At 53.4% G+C, this 25,684-nt stretch overlaps 1 protein-coding gene across 1 annotated transcript in view; it reads right to left on the reverse strand.

Annotated features, from left to right (window-relative positions):
* Nucleotides 1-25,684, reverse strand: part of ITGB5 (integrin subunit beta 5) — a 116,511-nt gene that overhangs the window by 33,748 nt on the left and 57,079 nt on the right. The window contains exons 6-9 of the mRNA XM_017347042.3: nucleotides 17,846-18,007; nucleotides 16,454-16,549; nucleotides 14,831-14,920; nucleotides 7,105-7,239 (exon numbers count right to left, since the gene is read on the reverse strand). Coding sequence (XP_017202531.1) covers nucleotides 7,105-7,239; nucleotides 14,831-14,920; nucleotides 16,454-16,549; nucleotides 17,846-18,007 — 483 coding nt within the window. The remainder of the gene's footprint in view (nucleotides 1-7,104; nucleotides 7,240-14,830; nucleotides 14,921-16,453; nucleotides 16,550-17,845; nucleotides 18,008-25,684) is intronic.

The raw sequence follows: 25,684 nt of genomic DNA on the forward strand, positions 1-25,684 counted from the left end.
CCCAGCATCGCTGCCCTGGGGGAGTGGACATGGCTGGAGCATCGGTGCTGGCTCCGGCATGTCCTGGGACACAGAAACACTGAGCACTGGCTGGCTGGCTCCACAGTGGGCACTGGTGGCCTTTCTCCGCCCAGAGTGTGTGCAGGGGTGCTGCTCCATCTGGCCCTGGGCTCCTGGCCTGCAGCCAAATAACCAGAGGACAGCTCTGTCCATTTCCGCCACTGGATCTCAGCTCTTGCTGGCAATGGGGAGGCTATAAAAAGCACTCTGTGAATAGCAAGTCAATCTGTGGCTGACCCCTCCTTTCAGAGTCTGCTCTCCCGACTGGATGAGGACAGGACCCAGCAAGATGGGGAGGCGTCCCTGGTGACTGAGGACTTCCCATGATACCCATGGCTCCCAGGTCCTGGAGCCTTTCTACCCCCCGACCCTGAGGCCCAGAGCAAGGCCAGAAGTAGCAGCACCCCAGCCGCCACTAACCTGACCTGTGGTCTGAACCTCACTGAGATGCTCCTGGCTCCCCGGGAGCAGCTGGTCTGGGCCATCCTCACAAAAGGAGTGCCCAGCCCCCACCCAAACCTGCTACCCCCAGGGCTATATGGATGCCAAGTCCACTCAGATCTCAACTAAACAAAGAGCTGGGCTGGGCATGGCGTACAGAGCCTGGAGGAGTGGACAGGAGCTGGGGGTGTCGTGGGAAACCCAAGATGCGGTCACTGGTCCTTTGTGTTGGGTATTAGTGTGAGCTGCACAGCCAGCCACTTGCATACTGATCTGTCAAAGCCAGGAAATGGCAAAACCATCCCCCAGGGGCCGGGACCACCCATCAGCTCTTGGGGTTATGATGAGAGGAGGGTTAGGGAAACAAGTCCCTGGGGAAGAGGAGCCCTGTGGATTGGTCCATTTAAGGGGTGTTTCTCTTCACCTCCTGCCACCTCTTCTGCTTCTTCCTGGACAGATGTCTTAGCCCAGAGGACATATGACCACTGCCTTCAGTGGGAGTCACCAGAGAGCCACTGCCTGCCCCTCGTCCACCTCTGCAGGAAGGTGAGATCTGTCTGGATGCCACTCACCTTAGCTGTGCCAAGGCTGTCTCTCACCTGGGTGATGTCCCAGACCACAGGCCTGACATACCTAATGACAGCTGAGCCCTGGCTGTGTTTCTTATCCCTCTCTCCCAGTCCATCAGCTGTGCTAGCCCCTGCCTGGCCCCTGCCATCCTGTGGCACCAGAGAACAAAACTCACCTACCAAACAGTGGCCAGACCACTTGGCTTGGCACATACAAGAGTGTTCCAAAAAGCCACGGAGGGGCTGCTGTCGTAGTGCAGTGGGTTAAGCCACCCACTGCCATGCCAGCACCCCACAGTGGAGTGCTGGTTTGAGTCCCTACTGCTCTACTTCCAATCCAGCTCTCTGCTAACATATCTGGAAAAACACCGGAAAATGGCCCAAACACCTGGGCCCCTGCCACCCATGCAGGAGATCCGGATGGAGTTTTGGGCTCTGGCTGCGGCAGCCATTTGGTAACTGAACCGTGGATGGAAGATCTGTTTCTCCCTCTTTCTGTCATTCTGCTTTTTATATAAATAAATCGTTTTTTTAAATCCATGAAAAATGTAATGGAAAGCTTATTTGCAGGGCCCAGTGCAGGTGTGCCAGCCTCATCAAGGGCGACCAGCGCCGTGATGGCTGGGTGTGCACTGTGGGAGCCCCGGGGAAGGGGGCCTGGCCTTGCCGAGGGTGCAGCTTGCACGCAGGATTGCAGGGTGAGTGGGGGGTTTTCTGGACAGAGAGGAGGGTGGGATGGGCCCACCAGAGCAGCCAGGGGTCTGCTGGGCCCTGGAGGTGACAGGAGCAGCCTGGGGACTGAAGGGAGAGTGGCTGGCTTGGGGCACACAGGCAGGACATTCCCGAGCCGTAGGGCTGCCGCCTTCCCACAGGGCCATGCCCACTTCCCAAGGTAGGGCTGTCCACGGCTGTCCACGGCTGTCCATGTGGGGAGAAGCAGCCTTCTTGCTGCTGTTTCAATGCCCAGCCTGAGTGGCAGATCAGCCCCAGCGGCAGAGATCGCCCACTTTCGTGAAAAGCTGCCATTCATGACACTTTTTTAAAACTTATTTCTGGTCATCTCCCTACTTTCTGGGGTAGCGCACTCATGTGCAATCAGCACGCACCTTGAAGCCTTTATTTTCAAAGTGCGTGAGGCCTTGTGAAAATCAAAGAAAATCAAAGGAAAACCACCATGAAAGCAACCTGGAAGAGCTTTTCCAGACAGGGCCAGGAGGTCAGCTGGAACCAGAGCTCGGGCACGATTCTGGCTGGACACAGAAACTTGGTCCCCTCTACCCTTTTGACCTCACACATCTGGAATGACTCAACTTACACTCCGCCAGTGGCTCAAGATGCTCCTGCTCTATGGACAGATCTATTTTGTTTCTAAGTTCTTTATCTTCTCCATGTGCAAGAGCCCGTACAGGGTGCTTCAAGAAGTCCGTGGAAAACATGCAACACGACACGCACCATCGGTGTGCAGTCCCTGCCCACGCAACCCAGCAAGACACTCAGTGACTGCCAGGCAGCACCTCCCTTCCTTACCACCCGGCCAGTAAGCCTGCATCCTTATGCACCAGAACAAACTCACCCTGTAACTCCGTTTTCCATGAACTTCCCGAAGCGTTCCCACTTTCCCTGCCGTGCTCAGAACACACATACAGAGCTATCTGAACCGTGAACTGCAATTCCTAAAATCCCAAAGCCCCTTTTGCATTTCTGGTTTGAGTTTGGATGGATGGACAGCCCAAGGGCAGGCTGGGGATGGTGCATCAGTGGCCTCCAATCCTACTAATGTACATGGTTCACCGGCAAGAGAGCATCTGGGGGCCGGCACTGTGGCATAGCGGGTGAAGCCGCTGCGTGCAGTGCTGGCATCCCATGTGAGCGCCGGTTCAAGTCCTGGCTGTTCCACTTCCAAACCAGCTCTCTGCTATGGCCTGGGAACAAATTAAAAGATGGCCCAGGTCCTTGGGCCCCTGCACCCATGTGGGAGACTCGGAAGAAGCTGCTGGCTCCTGGCTTTGGATCGGTGCAGCTCTGGCTGTTGTGGCCAGTTGGGGAGTGAGCCAGCAATGGAAAACCTCTCTCTCTGTCTCTCCCTGACTCTCCTTCTCTCTCTGTGTAACTCTGACTTGCAAATAAATAAGTCATTTAAAAAAGAGAAAGAGAGAGCATCTGGCAAGATTCTCAGGCCCCTTTGAGCCTTGGGCTTTGGCACATAAAATGAGAGAGTAACGGCTACCCTACAGGGCTGCTGTGAGAAGCAGAGAAAGCAACAGCAAAGCCCTGTGCTACCATGGTTTGCAGAACCTTCTGAGTTCCCATTAAGTGGTAACTAAAATAGTCCCCTCTGCAATGGGGAGGCTACAATCCATGAGCTGAGTAGGCTCAAGGTACAAAGCCCCTGGGTTGGCTTGTGAGTTCACCACTTCTGAGTGGGGTGAGCCTGGGCAGGCCACGTACATCCCCAGGCCTCACGCTGGCTATCAGCAAGAAGAGCAGCACGTCACCCCACCGCAGGCCGCACGGTGTGTGAACCAAACGTCAGCAGGGACGCAGAGCCACTCAGGGAACTGCTCTCTCTCTGGAGGTGACTGTCCTCACTATCAGAGCAGAGGGATACTGCGGCACTTCTAAAAGTTCATGGAAAATGGAATGAAAAGTATTTTGGTATGAGAATGCTTGAAAGGCATGCATAGTTTTCTCATGATGCACTTTTCCATGAACGTTCTGAAGATTCCCCTTAGGTACAGCAGAGCAGATTCATAGGCACCAGAGTCTGGCTACAGAACCAGAGAGCTGGGGCCGGCGTGGTGGCGCAGCGGGTTACACCGCAGCGTGCCACGCCGGCATTCCACAGGAGCACCAGTTCAACTGGATGGCGCTCCTGGGTCCTGGGTTTGGCCTGGCCCAGCCCCGGCCGTTGCGGCCATTTGGGGAGTGAACTAACAGATGGATGATGTCCCTGTCTCTGTCCCTGTCTCAGTCTCTCTCCTTCACTCTCTTCTGTAATGCTGCCTTTCAAATACATCAATTAGTTAATTAAAAATAAGAAACTAAAAACAACCAGACAGCCCTGGGTTTGAACTTTCATGTCACTAGTGTGCAGTCCTGGACAATTTATTAAATCCCTGAGCCTCGGTTTTTCTCACACACCAGCATGACATCCTCCTCAGAGGGAGCAGGTGGGAGTGCAGAGAGACTCACCCTCTGTCTTTTTTTTTTTTTTTTTTTTAAGATTTATTTTATTTATTTGAAAGGCAGAGTTACAGAGAGGCAGTGGAAGAGAGAGAGAAAGAGGTCTTCCATCTGCTGGTTCACTCCCCAGATGGCCGCACAGCTGAAGCTGAGCCGATTCGAAGCCAGGAGTAGGAATTTCTTCCAGGTCTCCCACATGAGTGCAGGGGCCCAAAGACTTGGGCCATCTACTGCTTTCTCAGGCCATAGAAGAGAGCTGGATCGGAAAAGGAACAGCCAGGACTCGAACCTGCGCCTATATGGGATGCCAGAGCCGTAGGCAGAGATTTAACACACTGTGCCACAGCACTGCTCAGATCTTTTTCTTAAAAACTACAGTCAAGGGGCTGGCACTGTGGCATAGTGGATGGGGTGCCGCCGGCAGCACCGGCATCCCATACGGGCACTGGTTCCTGTCCTGACTGCTCTTCTTCTGATCCAGCTCTTTGCTGCAGCCTGAGAAAGAAGTGAAGGACAGCCCAAGTGCTTGGGCCCTTGCACCCACATGGGGGACCTGGGGGAAGCTCCTGGCTTCAGATCGGCACAGCTCCAGCTATTGCAGCTGTCTGGGGAGTGAACCAGCAGGTGGAAGACCTTTCTACCTCTCCCTCTCTCTTGTCTGTAATTTTACCTCTCAAATAAATAAATAAATAATCTTAAAACAAACAAAAAACTACGGTCAAGGGGCCGGTGCTGTGGCAGAGTAGGTAAAGCTGCCGGTTGTGATGTCAGCATCGCATACGGGCGCTGATTCAAGACGCGGCTGCTCTGCTTCCAATACAGCTCCCTGCTAACATGCCTGGGAAAGCAGAGAAAGATGGCCCAGGTGCTCGGGCCCCTGCACCCATGTAGGAGATCTGCAGGAAGCTCCTGGCTCCTGGCTTTAGTCTGGTCCAGCCCTAGCCACTGCGGCCATTTGGAGAGTAACCAGCGGATGAAAGATCTCCCTCTTTTTCTGTCTCTCTTCCTCTCTAACTCTGCCTTTCAAATAAATAAATAAATAAATCTTTAAAGAAAAAGCTACAGCCAAACCAAATTCCATCCTCCGCTTAATATCCTGAACAAAATGCAAGAGATTGGTCCTGATGATTGCAGCCCACTTCCCTCTGGAGGAGCATTCCTAACGTGGGCTTTCCTGCTTTATAAGATAAGCAGTTCTGTCCAGCGCTGGGACCTTCCCAGAGCTGATAAGACAGTCTGGTGAGTGCAACCCCAGCCAGTAGTAAACAGCCAGAGGAGACATCTGCGACCCAGTCAAGCCTCCCCCGGTCGACATAATCAACACTGGCAGGAAGTGTTTGCTCAGCTGCAAATCTGCCTGACTGCGCCGTCACCATCTGCATCATCTGTCTTATTCCTGAGGATGTCACCAGCAGCTTCCAGAGCCTTCCCGAGACCCCGGGTCTCCTGCGCACTGTCAATCTCTGATTAGAGAGCCCAGCCCTCTTTCCTAAGGCACCCACTTGTCCAGGAAAGGGCTTGTGTTTATCTCCTGCATAATTTTTTAGCGTTCCTGACACTCTGCACCCAGTGTTGCACACACAGATCTTCCCACGCTGTTTTTCTGGATATTTCTGCCTCCTCCCATTTTTTCTTTGTAACCCTTGCAATTACAGGACTCTAGTGTTTTTTTTTTTTTTAATTAATCTAGATTGAGTAACCATCATAATTCATGAAACAAGATGAATATAATGCAACTCCTGACAGCTGTTAAACCTAGAAAGTAAAATTTTTGGATATGCCCTTTAATGAGATGAGGCTTTTTCCCCAAATAGTTCACACTCATGTCAAATAAAATCACTTACTGCTGAGCAAGACAGGGATGCGCGTCAGTTCTGTTTCTACGTCTCTTTGCTGAGTTTCAAGCACAAAAACTTACATAACCAGGAAGATGGGAATGGAAGGAGTAGTGTTACAGTGACGCCATCTTGTTCTGCGAATGTCTTCAGAGTTAAATGCCATAAATAATCATTTGTAATGGCTTATCTGACAACTCAATAGGGCTCCTTTCAAGTTTGTTACACAAGCTATCCTGGAAGGAATGTGCTTCTTGGTCAGTGCAGTCCTTCGCTTGCTCACCTTTGTCCGAGGTCTGGACTGTCCCTTTATTGCTGGGGCAAGGCCCCACTGGAACACGTGTTATGGGTGAGAGGGTCACCTGTGCAATGTAAGGTGAGCACGGGGCCACTGTGAAAGGGGCGGGAAAAGATCTGCAGGGGAGGTCAGAGGACCACGGCTGAGGGGCAGCTGGCCATGCCGCTACACCTGCTGGGCTCTCCCCTGCAGCCCAGGGCGCAGCCAGCTCCTGTCCACGCCGGCTGTGTGCCCACAGGACACGGTCATCTATTTTTAAGGTCCCTATAATTTGGTTTCCAACCAGATTCTTTATGGAAAAGAACGCTCCCTCACTGCCTTTGTCGCTTCCTAGCAACAGCACCGTAAGCAAAGGGAGGAGGAGCACGGCCTGCTCCCAGGGGCACAGCCCTCCAGCTCCCACCCCACGTGCCGGCCTCTGCGCCGGTGCTGGGCCCCGTGCTCCTGTCACCCACGCATCCTCCCAGCCGTCAGTCCCTGGCCCGGCACAGAGGTGGCCATCTTCACTTCCACTCATCTGGACAAGGCAGAAACACTCACTTAGCGCGTCACATGGGACACGTGATCAGCTTTCTGCATATCTCACAGAAAGGAACAGTGGGAGGCCTCTACAGCACGCTGTGGAAGACCAGGCAGGAGAGCCAGGTCTCTTAGATTAACTGCAGGGCAGAACCCGAACTCCCAGAGGGCTCTGTGTGAGCCAGGGCCCAGGACTCACCGTGTCCCCAATCTTCAGGCCCTCGCACTTCCTCTGACCCGGGTAGGATGCACCATCTTGGCAGGTAGCAGTGAAGACGAGATTGAGATCTTCGGGCTGATCCCAGACAGACAGCTCTACTTTAGACCGGATACTCTGAACAGAGGGAAAACAAAAGCCAAATCTCTCAGTGAGGGCCAGCACCGAGGTGCTCCCCACGCTGGCTTTCTGATGCCCACGTGACTTTCTCTAACACAGGAGCCTCCGGCCAAGGAGAGCCCCGTGGGCTTGGTTCCCCGGCCCCTCCCTACCCTTCTCCTTCTCTGCAGCCCACACACCATCCTTGCAGACCTGGCATGGGCTCCCTCTGAGCGTGGAGAGCTGATGACCTACAACTGCTTTCAGGGCCGTGCTCTACCCCGTGTGCCCTTCCAAAGTCAACTCTTATCCCCTCAGGTGCAGCTCCTCAAACCTCGCCTTCACACGCCCGGGATAACACTCCCTTGTCCAGTGGCTTTCTCTCCTCCCTTCCCTTGGCCAGCTCTTTGGGGTCCTTCAAAGCCAGCCCAGCAGCCTCCTCTCCAGGAACCCACCCTACTGTTCTTACGCTCGAGCCCAACCCGCAAGAAGTGATGTCCACATTAATGACTTTGAAACCTACATCTCACAGGTGGCTTATGTTCTCTAGACAGCAGACGAAACAGAAATCAAGTCAAAGTTACCCATCAGAATAGAGGATGCAAGGGCTCTCATACCCTGCTAGCGGGAGCTGAGGCGGTTATAACCCCTTAGGAAACTGCCAGGCAGCATCTGCTGAGGCTTAGGTGACCCACATGTGGTGCCCCTACAGTAGGAACCAAAATCTGGCACCACTCGGATGTCCTTTACCAACAGAACGCAGGGCTGGCACTGTGGTGCAGCAGGCTGCGTACCACCTGTAACTCTGGCATCCCACACTGGAGCGCTGGTTCCAAAGCCGATTGCTCCGCTTCTGATCCAGGCCCCTAATACACCCGGGAAGGCAGCAGAAGATGGCCCAACTACTTGGGCCCCTGCCACCCACGTGGGAGAGACCTAGATGGCGTTCTGGCTCCTGGCTTCACCCTGGCTCAGTCTGTTTCTACACACTTAGTACAGCAGGCCACATGTACTCAGAAACACAGAACCCCAATGGCCTACCTTCCCCGGGGCCCCTCCCTCCCGCCCAGGCGCACTCAGGAAACACAGGCGCGGAGCGGCAGGCAGGCAAAAGTGCTGCACACTCTCATGAGGTTTCCTCTTTTTCTTTTTTGCTGACTATGTAGTGCTAAACTTGAAGAAGTGAAATATGCAGTTTTCCCAACAAATTAACAGCCTGTTGGAAGCTCTCTGCAAAAAAAAAAAAAAAAAGTCTCTCCTTGGCTGCTTCCACAGCCCTCTCAGATATACTTCTTTTTTTTTTTTTTTTTTTTTTTTTTTTTTGACAGGCAGAGTGGACAGTGAGAGAGACAGAGAGAAAGGTCTTCCTTTGCCGTTGGTTCACCCTCCAATGGCCGCCGCAGCCGGCGCACCGCGCTGATCCGATGGCAGGAGCCAGGTGCTTCTCCTGGTCTCCCATGGGGTGCAGGGCCCAAGCACCTGGGCCATCCTCCAATACACTCCCTGGCCACAGCAGGGAGCTGGCCTGGAAGAGGGGCAACCGGGACAGAATCCGGTGCCCCGACCGGGACTAGAACCCGGTGTGCCGGCGCCGCTAGGCGGAGGATTAGCCTAGTGAGCCGCGGCACCGGCCTCAGATATACTTCTAAGTGCCACTCGACGCATGCCGTGCCTGGCTGGATGCAAAGGGCCATCTCGTGTTTCTCTCTGGGGCTTGGCCCAGACTCCTGTTGTATGAATGGATGGATGATGGAAGGAGGAACATTTTACCAACAGCTATGCTAAGGGGCTCAGGCCAGGTAGGTAGATAGGTAGATAGGAAGCCGCCTAAGAAATTACTTGGACACAGAGGGGCCCTGTGGCTCACAACAGGGGAAGGAGGCACCAGTTCTCCCGAGTGGGATCTGCCGAGGCTGCCACTTGGAATGTGAGTGGAGGGTTTGGAAGAGGCACAGTGAGCCCAAGGGATGGGGACTCTGTCACTCTGGTCACTCCAAAGGCAGGAAGGACCCACTCAGGCCGACCCAACACACTTCCAGGCCCACATTTTCTTTTTAAAGATTTATTTTATTTATTTGAGAGTCAGAGTTACAGAATAAGGTAGAGCCAGAGAGAGGTCTTCCATCTACTGGTTTACTCCCCAACTGACAGCAATGGCCATCTTCTACTGCTTTCCCAGGCCATAGCAGAGAGCTGGATTGAAAGAGGAGCAGCTGAGACTTGAACTGGCATCCATATGGGATGCCAGAGTTGTAGGCTGAGGCTTTCACCCACTGAGCCACAGCACTGGCCCCTCCAGGCCCATTTCTGATCCCCGCAGTGACACACACGGCTCTCTTTGGACACTGGCTCTCTAACTGCAGGGTACAGCTCATCACGCTGGATCCTGGTCAGAAGGGTCAGTCTCCCCAGGAGACCATGGACTTCTGGAGGCAGAACCGTGTTGGTTCGCTGTTCTACTCCAAGGCATAGCGTGATGCCTGCCACACACCAGGCTGTTAGCATCTGTGTGTTAAGTGAACGGAGTGCAAGCTATAACAGAGATCAAAGCCACGGGCAATCAGTTCTCACATGAAGGCTTTTATGTGGGACTCCTGAACTCAATGAACTCCTACCAGACTCACCCCTGAAGACGACTCCTTATAGTTCACCCTGGGCAAAGGAGACAATGTCAAGAACGTTAGCGGCTTAAAAGCCATTCTGTTACATACTCCTCGGTCAGGCCACATCTGCAACTGCTTTAAGCCAGGCCAGCTGTGCAGCGGGTGGCGCAGACTTTATGGCAACAACAAAAAGAGAAACATGTGTTCTGCTGGGGGAACAACACAGCAGGCCTCTGAAGTTGGCCTCCACATGCGGCTGCAGCGGTTCCAGCTCACTCTGTCCTTCCCCACTCAGAAACGAGGCCGCTGTGACTGCCCCCCGAGCCCCTCCCCTCTCCAGCAAGTGCGATGCCGGGGTCCCCTCCTCCCCTGCGTGCCACTGCTGGGTGCTGGAAGGGGACTGCTCCCCATTGCCCACCACAGAGCAGTTGCCAAAGTCCTTAGGGAGGACGTGGTGATTTCTCACAACGAAAAACTTGGCACAGCAAGAAAAAAATCGAACAGTCAAATGTTTTGCACTCCGCCAGACTCTACCAGACATGAAATCAAACACACGCTTCCCATGCGCTCCAACCAAGCGCATCACAGGACGTCCCCTGGAGCGAGTGCCAGCCCTTCAGGGGGGCAAAAGTCAACAGCATGCAGTACCCAGTGCTGTGTCGCAAGACTCAACGTGAGATCCAACACAACCCGCTCAGTCGGCAAGGCGACCAGTCCACGTCAGGCTGTAACTGGACCTCGGCCAGAGAGAGGAGCAGGTGGAAGTGTAACCTCTGCTGCTGGTCAACACCGCCCCCAACCCCCCACCCCAACACCAGAGACCCGTACTGGACTCAAATCCAGGAAAGGTGCAGGGAGCCCGCAGCCTTCAACTTGGCCGGAAACGCAGCAGCCAGTGAGACGGGAGCGCTGCAGAAGGCGGCAAGCCAGTCCTTCGTACCCTCTGCTCTCACACACCACTGCTGACGGCAGAAGTGGGGTCCCCCCAACACCTAGCGCTCTCCAGCGGGCCCATCTAGGTTCCTCCAACTCAGTTCTGACACCGTCTTTACCCAGAGACAGGGTCAGGGTCAGGGTTCAAGGCTCAGCCCCACAAGACTCTGCCCCTCTCTCAGAGGCTGCCATCGACACTTGTGAACCACTGGCTCCAAACCTGGGCTCCTGAGGCCCCGGCCTCATGTAAGATTCATTTGCCAGGGCAGCTAACACAGCTCAGGGGTCGTTCCTTAGGTTTACTCGTGTATTAATAAAGGCTCTGATGGAGGGTACAGATGAGTAGCCAGGCCAGGGCATGTGGGAAGGGGCGCTGAGTGTCCATGTCCCCTCCGAGTGCACCGCACGCCAGGCACCTCCGTGTGGTCAGCTGTCTAGAGAGCTCCCAACCCAGTCCTCTGGGGGTTTTCTGGAGGCTTCACCACACAGACATGGCTCACTGCCTCACTGGCCATCAGTGACCAATTCCATCTTCAGGCCCTCTCTTGTTCCAGGAGGTCAGCGAAGAGCGGAAGGTCCAACCCTCTAACCACGTGTGTGGCTTCCCTGGCAAGCAGCCCCCATTCTGAGACCATCCAGAGCCACCTAGGTCATAGCATTAGAACCAGCACTGTGCCCATTACTACAAAGTGTGTCAGAACAAGAGTCAAGACAAAATCCTGGGGCCGGCACTGAGGCACAGTGGGTTAAACCATGCCGGCAGCCCATATGGGTGCTGGTTTGAGTCCCGGCTGCTCCATTTCCAATCCAGCTCCTCACTAATGCACCTGGGAAAGCAGTGAAGGATGGCCCGAGTGCTTGGGCCCCTGCACCCATGTGGGAGATCTAGAAGAAGCTCCTGGCTTTGGCCTGATTCAGCCCTGATACGCGCAGCCATTTGGAGAGTGTCCCAGCGGATGGAAACATCTCTGTCTCTCCCTCTCTGTATAACTCTGCCTTTGAAATAAATAAATAAATCTTTTAAAAAAAAAGGACAAAGTACAACAACAAAAGACGCTCCTTGTGCCCATATCCATGAGGGTTTTCAGAGATTTATGTCAGGAACCAGGAGCAGATACCAATACGTGCATTCTGGCCCACACCACAGTAGCAGGAGCACTAACCCAGACCCCCGACACGGCCTCAACCACGAGGTTCTGCTCAGATCCTTAAAGTGGCACCTTCTATATTTATCACCTGTTTTAAATTTTGACTGACGGGAAGGGTACAAGCAGGCAATCACCAAGGATCACAACTTTTTGTTCAATATATTGATGGGAGTGATGGTTTTACAGGTGTATATGATTAAAACTCAGCGGGCTGGCACTGTGGCGCACTAGGGTAATCCTCTGCCTGCAGTGCTGGAATCCCATATGGGCGCCGGGTTCTAGTCCCGGTTGCTCTTCTTCCAGTCCAGATCTCTGCTGTGGCCCAAGAGTGCAGTGGAGGATGGTCCAAGTGCTTGGGCCCTTGCACCCCCCTGGGAGACCAGAAAGAAGCACCTGGCTCCTGGTTTCAGATCGGAGTAGCTCCAGCCGTAGCAGCCATTTGGGGGGTGAACCAACGGAAGGAAGACCTTTCTCTCTGTCTCTCTCTCACTGTCTAATTCTATCTGTAAAAAAAAAAAAAAAAAAAAAAAAAAAAACTTATGAAGTCATATACTTTAAATCCATATAATCTTGGATGCTCATAATACCTCAGTAAGGCTTAACATTTTTAAATATTTAATTAAATTTATTTACTTGAAAGGCAGAGCATCAGAGAGAGAAAGTGAGGGAGAGACAGAGATCTTCCATCTGCTGGTTCACTTCCTAAATGACTACAATAGCCAGGCTAGGCCAGGAGCCTGGAATGCCATTCTGGTCTCCTATGTGGGTGGCTGTTTCCCCAGGAGCATCAGGAGGGAGCTGGATTAGAAGTGGCACAGCCAGGACTTGGACTTGCGCTCATATGGGATGGGATGCTGGCATTGCAGGGGGCAGCTTAACCTGCTGAGCCGCAACACTGGCCCTAGAAGCCTTCAATTCTTTTCTGCTGAATTTGAATCGTTATTGTTGACAGTATTCTAGTAAGCATACGTTTTTAAAAAGTTGAGTTTCAAATGTTCGTTCATAAGCTATGTCTTGTTTCATGATGTGTGTTCTTAATCAACTCAGTCAAAGCGAAGGTTCACTCTTTCTCAAGGGATTGCACCCCAGGTTCCCATCATGGAAAGACCACGTTCTCCTCTGATCCCCTGGCCTGGTGCCTCTGCTGACCTCTGCTCACAACATAGAGAATGCTTCGCCATCTCGCTCCCTGACCCTCGGGGTCCCTGGATCTCCACTGAGAAAATGAATTTATAAATCACAAACCATGTTCAGGTCCAATGCCACCCATCTCACAGACAGAGCATGACAGCACTTGTGCCCCTCAGCTTCCTGTGGTCCCTACATAGGCAAGGACCACAGAACCAGCTGGCCGCATCGGACACAGACGGAGTGGGGAGCTCAACCCGTTCTCCGGGGCTGCGTGTCGTTACGCCGCCCTTTATTGAAGCCGCGAGGGCCTCAGAGGGAAACGCTGGGCGGCGGCCTTCTCCCAACACCCCACAAGCCCAGCCACTTCTCCCCAGAGGCTCCGACTCAGCAGGAAGCCGGCCTTGGTCACCTTCCTCTGCACATGAGCCCAGCGGCAGTGCCCTGGCTGCCCCACGGGGTCTCAGAGAGGGGACTTGTGGCACAGGGCAGGGTGTTCCTCTAGCTCAGCGTCCAGGGCCCCAGACCCAGGAGGCTCCCGGGGCAGAGCATGCCGGCGCCCCTGGCACGCATGCCCACACGCAAACCCTCTCTGGGCACGTCCCATTGCAGCAGACCCGGCCAGGCTGAGCTCCCCTCTCCTGAAATGCAGACCTAATGACTCAGCGTGGAAATCTGCAAACCACGTAAGCTGCTTTGGAAAGCCTGCCTCGCTGGGCTCTGGGTTCCGGGCTGGTTCCCAGATCCGGCGAGGATTTAAAGGTCAGAGAGATCAGAAAAACGGATGTTTGTGTGCCGGGGGTAGGGCAGGAGAGGAGGAGGAAACCTTTAGTTTCTCTTAACAGGAAGTTTCAGGGAGTGAGGAGGTGTCGATTCTGTGAGAAGATCCTTAATCACAAGTGAAGTGGGCGGCGGGGGGGTGGGGGGGGGACGACCAGCCAGGAATCCTCCCAGCTGCCCGACTCACTGCCTCTAGGACAACTCACTGCAGGACTGGCTGCACCCCAAGCTCTGGGGCGCCCCCAGTGGCCAGGGCATCAACAGGGGGATGGAACCCACACAGGAGCAGGCAGGATGCTAAAGTCTCATCTGCAAACCAGGTCCTGCTGGGATGGCCAGCTGAGCGAGTGGGGGGCGCCCTGGTTGGTCAGGCCCCCTGAGAGTCTACAAAAGCCCCTCTTCTGTGAGTTTAGGACTGGCAGTGCTCCTGAGACCACACCTAGTCTACAGGTAACTTCAGCAGGGGTGGGCAACTCCCATAAGGCACTACCACACTGGCGCCTCCTCCCAACCTGGGAGACAGTGCCTGCCACTCCCAAGAGAAGGCAGGTCTGGCTTCAGGGCTTCTTGGGTGGTGAGCACCGAGGGAAAGGAGGGAAGAAGGCAGGAGAAGTCTGGGGAACGACTCCCCGGGATGGGGAGGTGACTGGGGAGTCTGTAAGTGCCAAGGTCCCGTGCAGAGAGACAGCAGCACAGAACCTCCCAGACCCACTCAAGGTCCTGAAAAGACCTGACCACAGTCAGACCTGAAGCACGGAGGCCAAACCCCACATCCAGTCTTCCCTCCCACGTGACTGTGCGGCCCCTTCCCAGCTCCGCAGGATCAGCCGAGGACGAGGGTCGAGACCACAGAGGGGCAGGGGGAGGGACACACAGCAGTCAGGGTCCCGGGACCCTGGGCAAAGGACAGGGAGCAGAGCCAGGTCCCCAAGCACAGTGTGCTGCCTGCTTGCAACTGCAACTGTAAGCCCCAGGGCCTCAGGCTGGAAAGGCATGGGGGAGAAGTCGGTGACTTACGCTGTATGCGTTGATAATGAGCTGAATAATATTTTTGGAGTCTCCATGTAAAATCTCCACTGTGGTTCCCGGTATCAGGGCTGTAAAATTCTTGGAAAAGAAAAGAAAAGATATAAGCCCACTTTGCCCTTCTGTCCCATCAAAGAGCAAACCCCGCCCCACACAGAACAACACTGGAGGCTCAGCCCTGGACTTGGCCACTCAGGCTGCAAAAGATGCCCAAGGAAAGGCGACAGGACTTGCACGGGGACGGACCCAGAGGAAAGCGGCTGACCACCTCTGTCCCTGAAGCATGAAGGCTCGGAGGTCCCTGCCCTCCAGCCCGCATGCCCGACGTGCTCTTGATGACTGCTTGGCACGGCTCCCCTGGCCCACACAGGTACGGGGACAGCTTCCAGGAGCGAAGCAGGCAGCTTCTCCAAGGGTCTCCAGTCCACCCCTTCTTCACAGTGGGGGGACCGAGACCTGGCCAGTGCCCTACCAGCCACCCTAGTTAACTCTGCAAGAGGTCCTTCCGTCTTCTGCCTGTACTCATTCCTGACCATGCCACTGGTTGCAGAGAGAGCCCCCTCTCCTCAGCCTGCCCTGGCCTGCACGGGCCACCCCCAAGACGGTGGATTTTGGTCTGGAGGAAGGACAGCAGCAGCCGAGGTGGGTGGAAGCCCAGCCCAGTCGGCGCCAAAGATGCCTCTGAGACGTGATCTGCAGATGGACAGGTGTGGCCCTGCTATCTTCTGCTCCACAGCCGCAAATCCCTCTTCTGAAACAGAGTCAGGCTGGCAGAAGATGCAACTGGTGTTTTATCAGCAGCGATCCCGGGCAGGCGAGAGCAGTGGAAAATACACAGGACAGACGCATATGCATCGGGTTGTGGACATTTCACAGCAATGAGGAGACGGAAGCAGGCTGGCTGTCCCGGAGGTGGCAATGGGTGGCCGGAGGATTCCTGGAGAAGCTCTCACAGTCCCTCCACTCAAAGGACGCCAGAGGGACCTTGAGCTCGGGCGGGCACCCCGTGCACCCCAGAGGAGCCTCTAGGGCCAAGCGTGCCGTGGGAGGACGTTCACAAAGGGGGGCTGATGGTGACGCCCAGGGACTGTGCAGACACAAACTCCTTGTTAGAAGCTGGCTTGTTCCCTTTGGGAATTCCTGGCTCCTGCCCTCCGTGGGTGAAGCCTACAGCCCTGCATGCTGGGATTAGCCACGTAGCCTGCATCCTTGGATGACTCAGCTTCCTTTTTGTGCATTTCCACATTGTATTTTCTACCCCACTAAAGTGTGCCCCTCTGTGTTTCCATTTCATCACCTGGAAAATGGGGATGCAGATTGTTTTCAAGGTTTTTCTCAGGATCAAATCAGATATTACTGTGCATGTTTGAATTCCTTATAAAGGTATTCACTGCTGTGAACACCTGACAGTTGCATTCATAACATGATTTTCCACTAGGCTGGGACAGGGCTCCGTTCTACCCAACCTTTGGTCTCCCCCACATACAGTGGGGCTGCAACCACTCCTTACTCCCTTCATGCCCCGCCCCCAAGCCCCCCTTCACCCGAGGATCAGCAGGGCCCCAGGATGAGACTCCCACCCCACCTCCGCCGCCCTCTCCTCTCCAAGTATACCTTGTAGAGCATGTAGTGGTTCTTTGTCACTGCAAAGATGAGGTTGATGTTGTTCTCGGCCAACTTCTCTCCGAGTAAAGCAAGGGATGGATAGTCCTAGGGCCAAGGCAAAGTCCAGGCTGTCACGTCTCTGAGACGCTGAGATACCAGCACCTGGCTGCACAGCATACCAGGCCACTCACACTCGCCACAGAAAGCACCCTCCCTCAGGGGACCCCGAAAGCCCCCAGATCAGCAGTCTGAGGAAAGGCCCCTCTGGCACCCACCTAACCAGATCCCCCTCTCCCACCCACGGTGGGGCTTCCCCACCCTTGGTCTGCAAACCTCCCCCCCTCCCCACCAGCAGCAATGCAGACATGTGGTGAGGCCCTGAGAGAGCAGCCACCAACGCCAGCAGCACCTGCTGTCTCCTCCGCTCCCTGGGACTCCCCTCTTATCTCCCTGTCCTACTTTCCCTTTCCTGTGCCTGATGGTTAGGCTGCCACTGTCCCCCAGGGGCCCTGCTCTGTCCTGCTCACGGCTCAGAATGGGCAGGGGCTGCCTCTGACCTCTGGACTGAAAGCTGGGCTGTGGGGCAGGAAATGGGGTAGGGGGCAAAGGTAGGGAACCCACCCTGGTTCCCCCTCCTCACTGCTCTTAAATACCCATAGTCCACATTGCCCGCTGTTTTCTACTGCTCTCGCCCAGGACTAACACTGATCCTACCCACCAGGGCTGACGGCGGGTGTGGCTCCAGGAAGGTCCTATGGTTACAAGTCCTCTTCCCAGATTCCACTATTCTAGATTACACAGAAGGCTTGGGTACTGACCACCTCTTGAAAATGGAAAACACAGGTTTGTCCAATAAAGAACAGTGGGAAGAGCTCCGCTCTGGCCAGACACACCACTGGATTTTGGAAAGAAGAGGGTGTCCATGTGTGAGATAAAACTGCATACGTGGTCAGAGACTATGGGGAGTGGAAGTCCCTGGGGCCCCTACTCCACATGGGCCGCCTGCTGCTCACTCCTGCTGCTAGGAGAGAACTCGCTACCTCGAGAGCCCATTCCAGGAGTCAGGCCATCCTGCCCGTGACGTCCATCCCGACTGTGACTTCTGTAGGGCTGCAGTCCCCTCTCCCCTTTCAGATCACCTCCCCGCTAGGAGATGTACCTCTGGTCCCCCAAGCCACTTCTTCCTCCAACTAAACACTCCCCACCCGGGTTCACAGCGGCAGGAAGATGAACCAGCTACCCTGCAGAAGTCTGAGAGACACCCCACGTTACAGAGGAGTTCTGGTGACTCAGCAGGAGGAGATGGAATAACAAGACCCAGCGCCAAGAATGGACCGGCAGTCGGCGAGGCCTTCGGGCTGGGTCACGGGACAGGCATGGGGAGCCCGGCCCCCTCCTCACCATCTGGTCGGACGCAGTGTACTCGTTGGCCTCGTTCAGGTGGCACTGGCCGTCGTGCGGCTGCACCAGGCCCCCCAGTTTTCCATCCAGTGCAATGTGGGGCACGTCGTCCGTGGTGAAGAGCAGCAAGTGCAGCGCGTCCTTCCGCCAGCCGATCTTCTCCTGGGGGACAGAGGGCGGTGAGGGCAACAGCCGTCCTGCCCGAGCCTGCCCATCTCCACGGCTGAAGGCAGAGACGCTCCTGGAACACACTCACTCACCCGCTGGGGAGCGGCGCTGCAGAGGCTTGGAAGACACACGGCCAGGACTGGGCAAGCCTCCATGCACCGAGACAAACCTCCAGGCCTGGCCACACGAGCCCACGTGCCTAGAACCCTCTCCCTGCAGCCTCTCCGCTGTCCCCTGCCCCTGCCGACTGTGCCTGAGGGCTGGAGCTTCAGTGTCACCCTCACCTATCACCCCCTCGCCAGAACCGCCTTCAGCCCAGCCCAACCTCCCACCTGTGCACTCTGGCTGACTGGGTATGTTCAGTGAGCACTTGGGTCTGCCCACAAGGTATGAACTGCTCAGAACACGAGGCTCAAATGACCACAGGTGAGGCTGTCTTGCAGGGATTTGGTAAACACCGCCACCTGTCAGCCAGCACAACCTTCGGGGGCACCTCCGTGGTGCTTCATGTCCGTCACGGCAGCCCCTCCCTCCCTTCACCGCTTTGCCGGAGCGGCTGTGTCCAGTCTGCGAGGCGAGGCACAGCTAAAGTCGTTCTGCACTGCAAAAGGACTTGGTGTTTTCCACATTCAGCCACTGCGGCCCCAACAAGACCCAAGAGCACTCATTTGAGGCATGGCTGGGTCCTGATACAGAGCAACACCAGCTGAGATGGCTTGTAGGGCTGCCTTCTTAGTGAAGGCAAGGGCACCCAAAGGGGTAAAAATCAGAGACCCAAACAAATGGCCAGAGATGTAATTTCTGTTAGTAAAATGGCGCAGTCTTACCTGTGGCACGATCTACACCCCAGACACCATCCTAGGCTCTAGCCCTCTAGCGGCCAGGGCTGGAAGCCAGGTGACCTCATGGCCCAATCACAGTTGTCAGCTCCACCCCCACCCTAATGGGATTCGCTGCCCCTACTTCCCTGCCCCCCCCCAAACATACACACGCAAGGGTTTAACAGGAGCTGTTTCTTTCTCTATTACATTCTCTTATGCCCTCTCCCTCTCCCCCGGGTCCATCGGGCTTCTCAGACCGACAATAAACATTCCTCTAACTCCGGTGTTCGGTGTGATTTGTGGTGGCCTTAAAATTTCCACCCTAATTGGTAGACCCATCAATAATAACATTCATGTCATTTCTCTACAAATCGACCTGCAGAGACAATGAGAGGCTGACTCTAAAATTCATGGGGTTGGGAAGAGTGGTGTTGTGATGCAGAGCTAAGCTGCCACTCACAACGCCAAGCATCCCATACTGGAGTGGTATTCAAGTCCTGGCTGCTACGCGTCCAATCCAGCTCCAGCCCTGACCCGCCCTGGCCATGGCAGCCGTCTGGGGCGTGAACCCGTGGATCTAAGATCTCTCTTTTCGTGTCTCCCTGTCTCTTTCAAATAAATCAATCCTTATGAAATAAATAAAATAAAATTCATAAGGAACTATAAACAATGGATATTAGCCAAACAATTTTGGAAAAGGATGACAAAGTGGGAGGACTTACATAAGGTCAAGATTTACTACAAACCTACTGTTACGGCTCAGATGTAGTTTGAGCATCCAACAAGGCTCTGTGTGTTGACATGTAATCCCCATTGTGAGTAACAGGAGGGTGGGATCTTAATCTATGATGTTTAGAGGTGGGGCACTTGGGAAGTGATGAGGAGTAGGTAAAGTCTTTAGGATGGACCCCTAGGATTGAATTCTATTGGCTCCTAAGAAGAGACACAGGGGCCAGAGTTGTATTCCATATGGGTTCTGGTTCAAGTCTCAGCTGCTCCACTTCCAATCCAGCTCCCTGCTAATGCACCTGGCAAAGCAATGGAAGATGACCCAAGTGTTTAGGCCCCTGCACCCATATATGAGACCAGGAAGAAGTCCTTGGCTCCTGGCTTCAGCATGGCCCAGCCCCAGCCATTGCAGCTACTGGGAAATGAACCAGCAGATGGAGGATCTTTCTTTGTAACTCTGCCTTTCAAATAAATAAAATAAATCTTTAAAAAAGAAAGGGAGACACACACACAGACCCCCAGAGACACGCACGCTCCCTCTTTCTTGCCAGGTAAATGCTCTGTACCACCTTGGGACTCTGCCAGCAAGGCCCTCACCTGAAGAGGCCCCTCCGCCTCGCACCTGCAAAACCACAGCCGTAGCACTTCTTCCATTACAAAGAAGCCTGCCTCAGGGATTTCATCAAGTAACAATAACAATAACGAAAAACAACCAGATTCATACAGTCACAGCATTCAAGATACTGTTCAGAGGGCAAAACATTAGACACAGATCAGCGGGAGAGGACAGAGACCAGAAATAGATCCACACATGCGCAGCAAAATTGACAGAGGACAACGGGAACTGGACAGCCATATACAAACAATGAGGGTCAACCCAACCCTCTCGCCAACACAGAAATTCATGCAAGTGGATCGCAGACATAAATGCAGACCTAAGGTGTGTGGACTTCTGAAGCAGACGCCGAAGAAAACCTCTGTGGTTCTGGAATCAGCAAAGGTTTCGTAGAGAAGATGATCTTCAGTATAAAACAAAATTGATGAATTAGATCAAAATTTAAAACTTCTGCTCTTGGAAATACGCAGCTAAGAAAATGAAATAAGGGGCCAGAGCTGTGGAGTAAAGCCGCTGCCTGTAGTGCTGGCATCCCATATGGGCGCCAGTTCAAGTACCAGCTGCTCCACTTCTGATCCAGCTCTCTGCTGTGGCCTAGGAAAGCAGTGGAGGATGGCCCAAGCACTTGGGCCCCTACACCTGCTTGGGAGACCCGGAAGAAGTTCCTGGCTCCCAGCTCCGGCCATTGCTGCCACTTGGGGAGTGAACCAGCGGAAGGAAGACCTCTCTCTCTCTCTCTCTCTCTCTCTGTGCCTCTGCCTCTCTGTAACTCTGCCTTTCAAATAAATAAATAAATCTTTTTAAAAAACAAATAACAAGGCACAGACTAGGAGAAAATATTTGCAAAAAATAAAAATCTGGTGAAAGATTTAGCATTCCATAGCTGTTAGGAGGGCAAACAATGCTGGTAACCACATGGAACTGGAGCTCTCATAACTGCTGGTAAGAACACAAGGTTTTGGGGCCAGCGCAGAGGGTTAAATCCCTGGCCTGAAGCACCAGCATCCCTTATGGGTGCCAGCTCTAGTCCCAGCTGCTCCTCTTCCAATCCAGCTCTCTGCTATGGCCTGGGAAAGCAGTGGAGGATGGCCCAAGTCCTGGGGCCCCTGCACCCACGTGGGAGACCTGGAAGAAGCTCCTGGATCCTGGCTTCAGATCAGCCCAGCTCCAGCCACTGTGGCCATCTGGGGAGTGAACCAGTGGATGGAAGACCTCTCTCTGCCTCTCCTTCTCTCTTTCTGTTACTCTTTCAAATAAATAAAATAAATCTTTAAAAAAGAACACAAGGTTTCTACAACTTGGGACAAGTTCAGCAGATTCTGATAAAGTTAAATATACACTTAGAAGCAATCCACCCAACAATCCCACTCTGGTATTTATCCAAGGAAAAATGAATATTCCTGCTTACATAAAAACATCTATGCAGATACCTACAGCATTTTTATGTATATTCACTAAAACTTGGAACAACCCAAAAGTCCATTAAATGGAAAACAGAGAAGCATAATGCAGCACATCCATGCAATGAATTTTACTCAGCAAAGAAGACAACAGCTGCCACTCAGCATCATGGGTGAACCCCAAAATCATTCGGTTGAGAAACAAGCCTGACTCAATGGCAGCCTCCTGTCTAAGTCAGCAACAGATGAAAACACAGACAGAACACAGATCGGCGGCTGCCAATGGCTGCCGGGAAAGCTCCCTGGGGTGACAGAAATAAGCCGCATCTTCACTGTGGCTGCTCAACTAAAACCAGTGAGCTGTACTCCAGAGAAATTACCCCGCAACAAAGCTGACTTCATTTTTTAAAATTAATTTATTTATTTGAAAGGCAGAGTTCTAGATAGGCAGAGGCAGAGAGAGAGAGAGAGAGAGTCTTCCATCCACTGGTTTACTCCCCAGATTGCTGCAATGGCTGGAGCTGAGCCAATCTGAAGCCAGGAGCCAGGAGCTTCTTCCAGGTCTCCCACGTAGGTGTTGGGGCCCAAGAACTTGGGCCATCCTCTACTGCTTTCCCAGGTCATAGTAGCTGGATGGGAAGAGGAGCAGCTGGGACTTAAACCAGTGCTCAAATGGGATGCCGGCACTGCAGGCACCAGCCTTATCCACTATGCCACAGTGCCGACCCCCTAGAGCTGACTTTAAAACAACAAGGGTGGGCATCTCGCCTGGCGGTTAAGACTTCCTTGTCCCACGTCACAGTGCCTGGGTTCAATGCCCAGCTCTGGCTCCTGACTCCGGCTCCCTGCCAACGCACACCCTGGAATCAGCAGTGATAGCTCAGTAATTGAGTTCCTGCCACCCACCAGGGAGACTTGGATTGCAGCCCTTGCCCAGCCCCCGCCCAGCCATCATGGCCATTTGGGGGTGTGAACCCGTAGAGGAGGGTCTCTCTCTGCCTTTCAAATAAAAAACTTTTTTTAAAGATTTTATTTATTTATTTGAGATGCAGAGTTACAGAGAGAGGGAGAAACAGAAAGAGAAGTCTTCCATCCACTGATTCACTCCCCAAATGGCCACAATGGCCAGAGCTGGGCCAATCCAAAGCCAGGAGCCAGGAGCTTCCTCTGGGTCTCCCATGTGGGTGCAGGGGTCCAAGCACTTGGGCCATCTTCCACTGCTTTTCTAGGCCACCAGCAGAGAGCTGGATTGGAAAGGAGCAGCAGGGACATAAACCAGTGGCCATATGGGATGTTGGTGCCACAGGCGGAGGCTTAGCCTACTACATCACAGTGCTGGCCCCAAAAACCACTTTTAAAATGCTTTCACATGTCTGTGTCTTTTGACTCAGCATTTCGATCTTGGGGAAATTCACTCACAAGAGGGATTCTGAAACACATACAAAGGTACTTGTGTTACAGCAGTGAGGAAAAGGGAACGTTGAGACCAGTGCTGGAGAACAGGTGTGTACACTGACATACTCCCTCTACAGCCACAGGAACTGTGTGCATTCACAGTAAGAAAGTACATGTAGGCCAGTGCCGTGGCTCACTAGGCTAATCCTCCGCCTTGTGGCGCCGGCACACCGGGTTCTAGTCCCAGTCGGGGCGCCGGATTCTGTCCCGGTTGCCCCTCTTCCAGGCCAGCTCTCTGCTGTGGCCAGGAAGTGCAGTGGAGGATGGCCCAAGTGCTTGGGCCCTGCACCGCATGGGAGACCAGGATAAGTACCTGGCTCCTGCCTTCAGATCAGCGCGGTGCACCGGACGCAGCGCGCCGGCCACGGCGGCCATTGGAGGGTGAACCAACGGCAAAAGGAAGACCTTTCTCTCTGTCTCTCTCTCACTGTCCACTCTGCCTGTCAAAAAAAAAAAAAAAAAAAAAAAAAAAAAAAAAAAAAGTACATGTAAGCATGCCTACTGCAAAGTTAAAACAAGAAATAGAGCAATTATAAACTATGTAAAGAACAAACAATTTTTACTGAAAAGAGAGTAAGAAAGAAAAACAAAATATAGCATAATGTGGTTGGGGTTAATAGACAACTTTTCCCTTTTTCCACTATTTTCCAAACTGTCTTTAATAAAAAAGTGCTACTTTCTACAAGACTGAGCTTTGCATGCTGGCTCTGCCGTTCACCTCTGTCTCCCTTTCTTCCAGGCCAGCTTCTCGAGGGTCTGTAAGGACATAAAGGGCATGGTGGCGAGGAGACAAGCAGGTGGAACTTGGTGCCTTAGGACAGACATCTGAATTTTGTTGCTGTCCCTAATTTCCTATGTGACTTTGACCAAATTATGTTTAAAACTTTTTTTCTTGACAATAAAAGGCAAGCTGTATCTAAAACCATTAAATGCATCAATTAAGTGCCTGCATTTCCTCTTCGGTACCTGCCCCTATGAAGCACACACTGGATCACTGCCTTGTAGAGCAGGAGACCAGGGTTCCGAGAGAGAGAGAGGCAGGACCCAGCCCACCAGCACCATGGTCTGAAGGCAGACCCAGAGGACTGGCTGTCTCCTGCCCACAAAACCGCACTCCCAGTCGCACAGGGAGGAGAGGCTGTGCATGTGCACAACACATGAGAAAATTCCCCGGGGAGCCTGGTCGGCGGGGGGCCCCCACCAATGCTGCTGGACCCAGAACAGACGGTTTTTGGATGGAAGTCTGCATCTGAAGTGGAAATTGCCCCTCAAGTGATGAGAGTGGTGCAGCAGCAGCAGCATCCTGATGGTTCTGTTTTTTCCAAGCTGGGCCCTGGTTATGTAAACAGCACTAACAACCTCAGCCCAGAGGTGGGGCTGTGGGGAGTGAGTCAGGGCTGTTACGCATGCACCCAGGCTCTCTGGTTTAGAGATGTTATGAATGGTGACTCCACAGAGTGTTTACCCTGGAAATAACCCCCTCACTGTCTGCTCCACTCACACAGCTCTCTCTTCTAAAGACCTAAGTTCTGGGTTCTAGGTTTGGAGCAAGGAGCAGGCAAGGAGCAACAGTGGGAAAGGTGATTTTTTTTTTCATGGAAAAACTGAACTACAAAAGGGAACAAGGTATAGGAACCAAAATATGAGGGCTCGGAACAGATGAGTCTGGGTTCAGACGTTCTCTTCACTCCAACTGCGGGACCCCGAGTGAGCCCCTTCACCCTCTCAGCCTCAATATCTTCATCTGTAAAATGGAAACAAGCCTTTGCAAACTGGTGCTAGGTTTGGACAACGTATTAAAAACACTTACCCAGAAAAAGGGGCCATAAATGGCCCTTTAATTATGATTGTACGACCAATAATAATGCTTACATTTCTTCTCATTTTATGACTTGGATGTGTAAGTCCACACAACTGTTATAAGAAATATAAATTATCACTGAGGCTGGTGCCGTGGTTTAGCGGGTAAAGCCGCAGCCTGCACTGCCAGCATCCCATATGGGCACCAGTTCTAGTCCCGGCTGCTCCACTTCCGATCCTGCTCTCTGCTATGGCCTGGGAAAGCAGTACAAGATGGCCCAAGTCCTTGGGCCCCTGCACCTGCGTTGGAGACCCGGAAGAAGCTCCTGGCTCCTGGTTTCAGATCGGTGCAGCTCTGGCCATTGCGGCAATCTGGGGAGTGAACCAGTGGATGGAAGACCTCTCTCTCTGCCTCTCCTTCTCTCTCTCTGTTACTCTTTCAAATAAATAAATAAATCTTAAAAAAAAAAAAAGAAAGGAATATAACTTATCACATACCACAACACCTTAGAAGCCCTGCAGTAACTAAAAATCACAGTGAGATTCTGCCAGGCACCAGATGAAGGCGCACAGGAACTGGAGCCCTCACACGCTGCTGCTGGGAACGTGACGCAACACCTGTGCTCTGGAAAATGGTTTGGCAGTTGCTTATTTTTTTTTTTTTTTTTTTTTTTTGACAGGCAGAGTGGACAGTGAGAGAGAGAGACAGAGAGAAAGGTCTTCCTTTTGCCGTTGGTTCACCCTCCAATGGCCGCCGCTGCAGCCGGCGCACCGCGCTGATCCTGGCAGGAGCCAGGAGCCAGGTGCTTTTCCTGGTCTCCCATGGGGTGCAGGGCCCAAGCACCTGGGC

This window comes from Oryctolagus cuniculus, chromosome 4, assembly GCF_964237555.1.
Source record: "Oryctolagus cuniculus chromosome 4, mOryCun1.1, whole genome shotgun sequence".
NCBI lineage: Eukaryota > Metazoa > Chordata > Mammalia > Lagomorpha > Leporidae > Oryctolagus > Oryctolagus cuniculus.